The 10,299-nt window shown below is 35.1% G+C and overlaps 1 protein-coding gene across 1 annotated transcript; it reads left to right on the top strand.

Annotated features, from left to right (window-relative positions):
• The first annotated feature begins 1,906 nt into the window (after nt 1–1,906).
• Nucleotides 1,907–9,196, top strand: LOC108777087 (ubiquitin-protein ligase E3C). Its single transcript, XM_018543886.1, has 6 exons — nt 1,907–2,164; nt 3,358–3,810; nt 4,666–5,201; nt 5,469–6,283; nt 6,926–8,194; nt 8,358–9,196. Exons 2-6 carry the CDS (start codon nt 3,395–3,397, stop codon nt 8,523–8,525), a joined length of 3,204 nt encoding a protein of 1,067 aa, XP_018399388.1. The 5' UTR covers nt 1,907–2,164; nt 3,358–3,394; the 3' UTR covers nt 8,526–9,196.
• Nucleotides 9,197–10,299: the final 1,103 nt, after the last annotated feature.

Genomic DNA, 10,299 nt, shown 5'->3' with positions numbered 1-10,299 from the left:
AACATACTGTATGTCAGACACAGACGTTCAAGCTGCGAATCAGCCGGAAACTGATCGTAAAATGGCAGAACCAATCAGGAAGAAAAACCAGGACTGGCTTCACTCTCTTTATACCCACTGTAGGAAATAGAAGATTGGACCTAGATATCTATCATGCTACTTTTTCTCTTGAGAGGATACGTGAAAAGTGAAACTTATAAATTTATATGTATGAACATATACACACATATATACAGAAATTGTCATTTTCCACGTTTCTGCCCTAGGGAAAAATTTACATGATCGATACCTTAGACTTCGGAGTCGAGCAGACGGCACTGAATGTAGATTTTGCCTGGAGATTTGAGGGTCTCTTTTTGCCGAAGGGCCGAAACATGGCGACTGGCGAGTCTCGATGACTAGACGTGTGTAGTGACCATGAAGGAAGATATAAGGAGACTCCACTCGGTCTCGCCAGTCTACAAGACATGAACCCATTTTAGGTTTCGAGTTCCGTTTCCGATTCTCGACACTCGCAGCGCTCGTGAATTTAGTAGTGTGCGCATAATGAGTGCGAGTAAGAGAAATGATCATTTCTCTTACTCGCACTCATCAGAATCGGAAGCTGAACTCGAACCTAAAATGGGTCCACTTTTATTTTACGGAGTGGAGTCTCCTTATATCTTACTTCCTGGTAGTGACCCTCTGATAAGAGTCTGGACACGTGAAGTTCGCCATTATTCGTCGAAATTGTGCGAGAGAGAAAAAATCATGCTATCTCATTCTAGTGGCGCTGTAAGTTGTAGCTGATTGTAGCTCTACAAACTTCATAGTTTCTGTTTCTGTTTCGTCTCGCCTCATGCATCGTATCATTTTTAAGACCAGGACCATTAATATTCGAAGAAGAAGAAGAATCATTATTAATAATATTATTATATTATTATATTATATTATTATATTATTATATTATTATTATATTATTATTATATTATTATTATTTATTATTATTAATTATTATTATTATTATTATTATTAATATTATTATATTATTATGATTAATATTATTATTTATATTATTTTTATTATGCGTTAAAGGAATATATGTTTTTAAATATTTTTTTCTGCATAAATATACTACTTTATTTATTCCCTATTGGTGCTACCTAAGTATTTTTTGTTAAGAATTTTAAAGCATTAATTGTATTATTTGTATTTAAATTTAATTTTTATTAAAGTTTCTTAATCTTGTAATATTTTTATAAATTTTATATATTCTTAATATATTAATTTTTATATTTTCAATATATTTATAATACTTACTTAATTGTTGTTTTTATTTTATGAAAGACATATTGCAACGTTTTTTTTACATAAAAGTTTTTATAGAAAATATTTAATAATGTTAATATAAGTTAAATAATAATAAAAATAAAAATTGTAATTAATTCTACTTTAATTTTTACGAATTTATTAATTTTTACAATTTATAAATTTAAAGAAATTTGCGGGAATGGATGATAAATGTCGGACCAATCACAAACCGGGGAGAAGGTGGCCAGACTCTTATTAGAGGGTCACTAGACGTGTGCGGAGGAGATGCCCATATATGGAGATGCCATACACACATTCCTGACTTCCAGTCGCGACTCGCGAGTCATTCATGGTCGAAGTAACAAGGTCTGCTCGTATCCATGACAAATATTCGTCCGGTTCTGCGCAGGACTGAATTCCGCCATTTTTTATGTGTATGTGTCTGCACACAAAATCATTTTTAAATATATTTCATATATATGCGCGCAATATGGCGGAATTCAGTCTTGCTTGCTATTGGCTAGATATAAAAGGCTGCGCAATAGCAGACCTTGTTACTTCGACCATGGAGTCATTGTCTTTGCCCGGTGATGGACCGTGGAGGATCGACAGAGTATCGTACATTATCGCGGATCCGTCGTCGCGGCATCCGCTAGGTCAAGAACGTTTCATCGAGAACCTTGGATCGTGTTTAACCTTCGAACAGCAGCCGCAGTTTAAAAATTGACGAAACTTTCGTGAGAGAACTTTACGTTGAAAAGGGGGAACATGTGAATCCTAATTACAGAAAATGTCCCATCAATTTCTTGCAAGATAATGAAGACGGTTCACTTATCTCTGTAATTGTTACGAGTGTTTTGGATTTTTGCTGAAGGTGAGTTCTGAGTCTTACCAAGCATGATTAAGCAAGATACATCAACTTTATTATAAATCCTTAAAATTGCAGTACATTTAACAAAATAATTATATATGACATTCAATAGAGTCTGTTCCACAAGATCGTACGATTCCACATTTCATTAATAGATGACGTACAGATGTTAAGTTTGATTTTTTCGATTCTCTGAGCAATTCGGAAGAATGCTTTGAGGTTATATGGATAGTGTGACTTGTTTTATCTGTAACAGAGCAAATTAAGTACAATGAGTGCTGTGTATGGAAGTCATTTTGAAGCAGTATTTTTTTGCACATATTTGAAAAGAACTGAAAATGTAGCTGCCAGCTGCTATATGAAAATGTCAAAAGGGTTTGTTAAAAAGTGGGTAAAATATTATAACAAAACAAAAAGTGTTGACAATCTGCTGACACTTGGCACTCAACAACGAGAAAGGACGACAAAGCTATCATCAAGATACACTAAGAAGAATCCTGGGTATTCGTTACAGCGAGCAAAGACTTATTGAAAAAGAATGTAGAAGTGAGCCTTAATACTATTAAACAATTGTTTGATTCTGAAAACAGCTGGAGGTTCACAAAGAAAGCCCGTACGCTCTTGTGGAACAAACTGTACAAACAAATGTGACAAATTAAAATTTCTTGAGCTGTTAAATCAAATACAATAAAAATGTCAATGCAAAATAACACTGGATAGATGTGTATATAAAATGTATTTCTATCTACAAATCTACAAATATAAATAATAAAAATGTAAATGTTAAAACTTTATATTTTGAAGTCTTCTCAGGTACTTAAATAGTGATTACATATGTCGAGTTAACTATAAAATAATGCTAGTAAAAATTCTAGTAAACTGTTATCAAATAGAATGAGATACCATAATCAAGTGATAATTATTCATCATAAAAATTAGGAATCTAGAAATAAAATGATAGATTATATCCAAGTGTTTTTTTTTATTATGTAAAAAATATTTAATGTAGAAATAATTATTTTACACAGAAAGAGATAAAATTATTTAGAACAAATGCATAAAATAAATAATTGTATATTTTATGTGAAAAACTTGACATTGCTATTATATATTCAATATTTTATTTGTTTTATATATATATATATATAATTATTACAATATTTTTTTATTAATGATATATTTAATACATATTTCAGAGATAAACTCAAGGTGTTGGACAACTGATCATGAATCATGTATAGTTTTGAGGGAGATTATAGGCGCAAGCCACAGCAGAATTTATCAGGTGCTAGCAGACGAGACGAGAGGGCCGTTCTCCTGCAGCATGCACAGTTAGAGAGGTTAAAAAGGGAGCAACAGCGCAAGAAGCACGATGCGGCGCTGAAAATACAGGCGCGCATACGCAGCTTTGTCATTAGAAAGCTGGTGTGTGCGCAGAAGAGAAATGAGTTTGATGAGGCACAACAAGCAATTGGACGCAGGAACCTGAGCCTAGAAGAACTAGTGCCGTACCTGCGAAAGTTGTTATTCTTTTATAATCGCGCCTTGGACGCTAACAGACTGATATGGGTCCTTCAACATTTTTTGAAGCATCAGAGAGAAATTAAATTAAAGTCAATAAGTTCGTCGCAATGGCTGTGGAGATTGCGGTAAATTATTAATATAAATAAACTCAGTTCTAACGGATTCTCCAGATTCAAAAACATAAACTCTAGTAATAATCTAGATTACTGGTATTTATTAATATGAACATATCATATAGAGAAATTAGTATTATGGCTATTATAGATATAATCTTCTTCTTCTGCTTTAGTCTGTTCTTATCCATTCTTGGACATAGATCACTTCCATTTCTTTTCATATTTCTGAGTTCATTTTCCAGACTCTCTAGGTGTTTTTTCTGCTTCATTGTGCGGATATTATAACTTGCTATTAGGATGCTCTTGTTTGTTCGGCTTTTCTTTTTGGAGTGTATCGAAATTTTTTCCCTAGAATTCTTGAGACTATTTTCATGTTGATTTGAAAGGCTTTAATATTAAAACGCCACACTTGCTATTGCATGTTGGTGAGTTTTGTTTCTGTTTTACCGTTAGAAGTCTGTACGAATTACGAAATTTTTCGTAAATATGAGGTGCAGAACTCGTGACCTGTGATTACGAATCCATCGTTCTCACATCAAGCCACACGACCTAATAGAAATAATGACTCCTCTTAATATTTTTTATTATTTTTATTAAATATGAACAAATTCTAGTGATTACTTATGAAATTATTTAATTGACAGTAGCTCGATATTATGTTATGACGCCATAATACCATCTTCTCTACTATATTTAGAGAATATCAATTTTTATAAATACAATTATACTAAACAAATAATAGTTTACATTTCTATTCTGTAACTTTTAACGATACTGTTGTTAAGAGTTATAAAATAGGGATCTTCAATACAACGTTCATTATATATGTCGTACTTATTTTAAATAATACATTATTTGGTACAGATGGATTCTTCGGATGTGTATGCGATATAATACGGAGACGCTGCCAGATGGAGCATACTCCTTGGCGATACCGTTACGAGTTCTGGAGGTATTCACTACGCGAGAAGACACCGAGAAAGTGTTACGTGAACACAGTTATCGACATCTAGAAAGTATATTTGTCTACTTGATCCAACATAATTATTTCGAGCAGTTGAGAAAGCTGTTAGATGAGAAAGTACCACTGATGGCGAAGGTGACGCCGGTCGCGCCGACGCCGATCTCCAAGTGTTTACTGGACATGATCAAACGACCTGTCGATTTGATTTCTTACGTGAATCACGAGAATTTCTCCGCGCTCGTGTTACGAAAATTGTGCCGAAGCGTATTCTCGCCCAGACTGTCCGATCCGATTCGCATGTTTATCGTGCCCGCATTAGCAGAATTTAAAGAATTTCCATACGTCCAGTTAATCATCTGCATCAATCGATTTCAGTTGGTACCTACAATAAACTTACTCTATTGTTTGCTGTCATTGGATTCGTCTAATCAGTTTTGTAAGTTTAAAGAAAAACTCTATTAGCATTATTAGCTTTAATTCTAAAACAGACACATAAACAAACTATATTATTCAGTTTTCTTAATTAAATTATTTAAGCATTTTTTATTAATATTCTTATTCATGTTAATTATATTTTTATTTTTATATAATCTGATTAATATTTTTTATATTTCATAATGCTGACAAAGTCGCAATTTAATTTTATAACATTTATATTTTTAATAAATTAACATTATAATTTTACACTTAACTTTTTTCGTAGCATGGTGCAAATCCGAGGACGCGCTGACAAACTACTTGCAAGTACTCGCGTCTCTAAGTTCAACTATCGTGCCGTTGATGACCGAGCAAAGCGTTTCGGGGCGACAAACCGATAATGATTCAGACAACGAATCGAATGGTAATGTGACCGATCAGGAACAAGCTGATATTTTACGAAAGTGCATCGAGATATTAAATGAGCAGGAGCGTGTAAACGAAATTCTATCGGCGATTGAGCAGAGCCAATCGGACCCTCCTGTGCTGCTACAACCACTGTGTCGGTTATGTCATCATCTACTTATCACTAATAAGCTGGCCGTTCAAAAATATAAACTGCTGTATATGCTTGCATTCAAGCCAGTGTTTCTTAAACATCTATGGATCAGCTTAGCGTCAATTCGCCAGACATCGTTGTTTGGTGGTGGTACCGCCACATCTCTTTTACAGATTATATCGCGCGGAATCGCCCTTTCAACCGAGGACACCGACAGAATAGTCCCATTACTAGCGGTGTTCTGCTCATTGTTTAGCCTATTGATCGCGACATTGCACGACACGGAATTCTTCCTCGAACAAACTTCCGCAGAACATATGTCCAACGACTGCACATATATCCAGCAGAACGCAATGCCTTTTACCATCGCGGAGCTGGCAGTGATGTCCGGTCATCTAAAGGGTGTCTGTTTGGGTCTGGTGGAACTAGCATTTCCTGATACACGACCCACAGTGCGCGACGACTACAGAAACGCTGTACTGGGCCTTACGTCCGCTATTCAATGCCGACACGATACACAGATCTGGACACACTTGTTCAAGGTTCCACCAAGATTTTGATATTTTCGTAACATTTAAAAATCTATTGTTAATTATTGTTTAGCTTTTATACATATACATTCTTTTTCAAGACAGGCTCAGTTTTCACTCTGTAGAGTGAGGTTTCAATTTAAAGAACAGATTAGTTTTTCAGTTTAATTTACTCTTTATTTTTTCTGATTCTTAGAATTAGAACAGAAAATTGAAAATTATTAGCTAAGATTAAAATTAATCTACATTGAAAAAGGTCATGATACAATATTGCTATCGATACATAAATATTAATATACAAGGATCAGAACTGATGTATAACAGAATATTTAAAAGCTCGTCTCAGCTTGTCTTAGCTTTTAGCAGGACAGATTAGATTTATAATAACCATGAAAATATAGCTTAGCATTCATGACCTCACTCACTTGTAAAATTTATATATTGATAACATTCTAAGATTAATGATTCTCTGATTAATTTAGAATTAATCTTTATCTCAAAGAAAATGTTCGAGTTTTTATAAGTTTTATTAATTGCGATTAAAAAAGAGTTATTGTTATGATAAATAATGTTAAACGTAGTTACAAAAATCACATTTATAAATTTTATTATAAATTTACTCTTATACTTATGTATATTATAATTTTATCAAAGGTTACGGTGGGTCTTCTACGGCAATTACACACTCGTGACCTCAGACGGCAGTTCTGTCCGGAAGGCCACTGGATCGCGTCTAACGTCGTCATTCCCATTGACAAACCGCAGGACTTTGCATTCCGCAGACGCCGGCTACGTGGATACGTACCCTTTCAGAATCTGAGGGCTTTCACGAGGGAGGAATTCGAAGAAGGGCCACCGCTGTCGGCGACGGAAGTGCGGACATTGACGCTATTGCGCGAGATACCATTTGTTGTACCATTCAACAATCGTGTAGTGGTATTCCAGTCGTTAATTTACAAGGATAAAGCGGAACAACAGGGTGAACTCGCGCATTTCATGCAGGGTCCATCGATACAGATCTCCGTGAGACGAAACTACCTCTATGAAGACGCTTTCGATAAGTTGTCACTGGAAAACGAACCAGAACTGCGGTTGAAGATGCGAGTTCAGCTGGTTAACACCGCAGGATTGGAGGAAGCCGGTGTCGACGGCGGCGGTCTATTCAGAGAATTTTTATCCGAGTTATTGAAGACCAGTTTCGATCCTAATCGTGGCTTTTTCAAACTCACCAAGGACAACATGCTATACCCGAATCCCACGGTGCAGTTGTTATTTGACGATTTCCCGAAACATTATTACTTCATTGGCAGAATCTTGGGGAAGGCACTATACGAGAATCTGTTAGTAGAGTTACCATTCGCTGAGTTCTTCTTGTCGAAGATCGTCGGACGCCAATCAGACGTGGACGTGCATCATTTGGCCTCCCTTGATCCCGTCATGTATCGCAATCTCCTGTCTCTGAAGACATACACGGGTGATGTATCGGAACTCGGATTGGACTTTACCGTTCTTAGCGACGAGCTTGGCGAGAGACGAATTGACGAATTGAAGCCGAGTGGCGCCAACATCACCGTGACAGAACATAATCGCATTGAGTATATTCATCTGATGGCCGATTACAAACTGAACAAGCAGATACGCGCACAATGTTTCGCGTTCAAGAATGGTATCGGCAGCGTGGTACCGCTCGACTGGTTGCAGATGTTCAACAATAAGGAGTTGCAAGTACTCATCTCGGGCGCGCAGATCCCCGTGGATGTGAACGACTTGATGTTACATACAAATTATACCGGTGGATACGCGCCCGACCATCCGACTATCACTGCCTTCTGGGAGGTCGTTAACGAGTTCAACGATCAGCAGAAGGGCCAACTACTAAAGTTTGTTACCAGCTGTAGTCGCCCTCCTCTCCTAGGATTTAAGGTGCGTTGTAAATATGTGTGCGGTTTTATAATTCAGTATTTGGAAAACTAGATTGCAAAACTGAATCTTAGTCTAAATTTAATTAACAACAATCGGTATTCTAATCATACGTTTATGATATACGTTTCTCCGCTATTTCTCCAACCCTTGATTTTGTTTATAGGAACTCGATCCACCGTTTTGCATCCAGCATGCCGGCACCGTGGATCGTTTGCCGACCTCAAGTACCTGTATGAACTTACTGAAACTTCCCGAGTTTCCGGATGAGAAAATCCTGCGCGAGAAACTTCTATACGCAATACAGGCCGGCGCGGGCTTTGAGCTTAGTTAAAAACTTTAATTTCATCTTTGATTTGACCCAAATGTGTAAATACAAGATGTAAAACTGTGAGTACGTAAGATGTAATAAGGAGAAAATACCGTGAAGAATTTATTCATGCTGTATTTTACGTGGATTAGTATACATATATTAGGACTTCGTACAAGAATTCTCATAAGGAAACGTGGCGAAGATGTTAATATTATGTAACAGGAGGGGCCAACTATATATACACCAGGCAGTCCAATTTAAACTGTGGGACCAAAACAAAAGCCATTGACGCAAAAAAATTCAATGTGAGTAAGAGACTTTAAGGACTGCAGTGTTTGTGTCACTCAGATATATATCAACACCAGTCAACACCTTATATAGTCGCTGAAATCTTAAATTGAATTTTTTGCGTCGATGACTTTGCGTTTGAACTCCGGAGCTCAAATTGGATAGGCCTGTATACATTTAGCAAAAGTACCTATCAACGGAGATTATCATTGATGTCACTTTGATGTGCCGTTTGTAAAAAAAAAGAAGACACGAGACGTATGTATAAGTGTGTATAACGTATATCGGAGAGCATATGGATATTTTTTCGGTTTCAATTTTTCAAACCCTTGGCCTACAATTATATATAAATTATGTATATTTTTATTGTTTTATATTCGCCATGTGATGTGATTTTGTCACAACGACTGCTACTTTACTTCAAATATGTATGTAAGAATAGATGTATGTTTTTATGAGGTATATTGTTAAGTTGTGTAAATAAAATACCTGAAAGTGTTGAAAATGTTTGTTAATATTATTTTAAAGGACATTTATAAACATATATTAATTATTATATTTGCAATCGAATATCAATTATTCTGAATTAATTCAGTAATATATTAATTTGTACGTATACTTTTTCATTATATCTAAACTTGTATCTAAGTCAGATATAAGTATATTATACAGCTTCAATTTTTGATGTCACTCAATTGCGATTTTTAATACGTAATGACTTTTCGAAATTAATTACACATTAAATTAAAATGCAATTAATATGCGTGTCGCAATAAATACATAACGTTGTAACTATGTAATTATACACATACAAATATACATAATAATATAATAATAAATTTTCGAATGCGGCATATCGAAATGCGGTCGATGCAATAGATATGTTAGTATTCTTTTGTCCTCCCAAAGTATTTGACAAAAATTTGTGCCCAACATATTACGTACACATGTAGTACATAATAATGTTGATTAAGCAAGAAAATTTAATAAAATTTTAAATAAAGAGCAGAGGGAAAAATAAAATAGTTTTTAATACATAATAAACGATATTTTTGCAACTAAATTAAATATGAGAACTATATCCCAACAGGATTTAATTTCCTCTCTCTTAAAACAAATTGATATTTACGATTCAACAATTTTTTACACATTCTTATGAAATTATTGAAATTATTCAGAATTTCAGGGAGCACCCCCACAGCCTCCCTCCCCCCCTTAGCTATCCCACTGGATCACAGTATTATAAATTTCTAAAGATCAAAAAATCTAGTGCATGCTTCTCCATGAAGAAATTAGAGGTTTCTCTTCTGGATAATATTTTGATATAATAATAAAGTCCTATACGATCAAACAAAACAGTATGTAGCTTCGCATAACGAAGTCCGAAATTGATCGTATAGTACAGCGCCAATTGACTCTAAGAAATAAAAGCCCTCAGACGAAAGACTGACTTAAAAACCAATACAATTCAAATAGCCAAATTACTTTCTTTGGCAAAATCAATCAG

The sequence above is a fragment of the Cyphomyrmex costatus genome, unplaced genomic scaffold, assembly GCF_001594065.2.
Source record: "Cyphomyrmex costatus isolate MS0001 unplaced genomic scaffold, Ccosl1.0 scaffold408, whole genome shotgun sequence".
NCBI classification, from domain to species: Eukaryota; Metazoa; Arthropoda; class Insecta; order Hymenoptera; family Formicidae; genus Cyphomyrmex; species Cyphomyrmex costatus.
This window is presented reverse-complemented; position numbering and strand designations above follow the sequence as displayed.

What these genes read in the sequence shown, in the direction of transcription:
- LOC108777087 (XM_018543886.1), top strand. Translation starts at nt 3,395, where the DNA reads ATGTATAGTTTTGAGGGAGATTATAGGCGCAAGCCACAGCAGAATTTA. An exon ending in CAATGGCTGTGGAGATTGCG is followed by an intron (nt 3,811 to 4,665) that starts GTAAATTATTAA and finishes TATTTGGTACAG; the next exon opens with ATGGATTCTTCGGATGTGTA. An exon ending in CTCCTCTCCTAGGATTTAAG is followed by an intron (nt 8,195 to 8,357) that starts GTGCGTTGTAAA and finishes TTTTGTTTATAG; the next exon opens with GAACTCGATCCACCGTTTTG.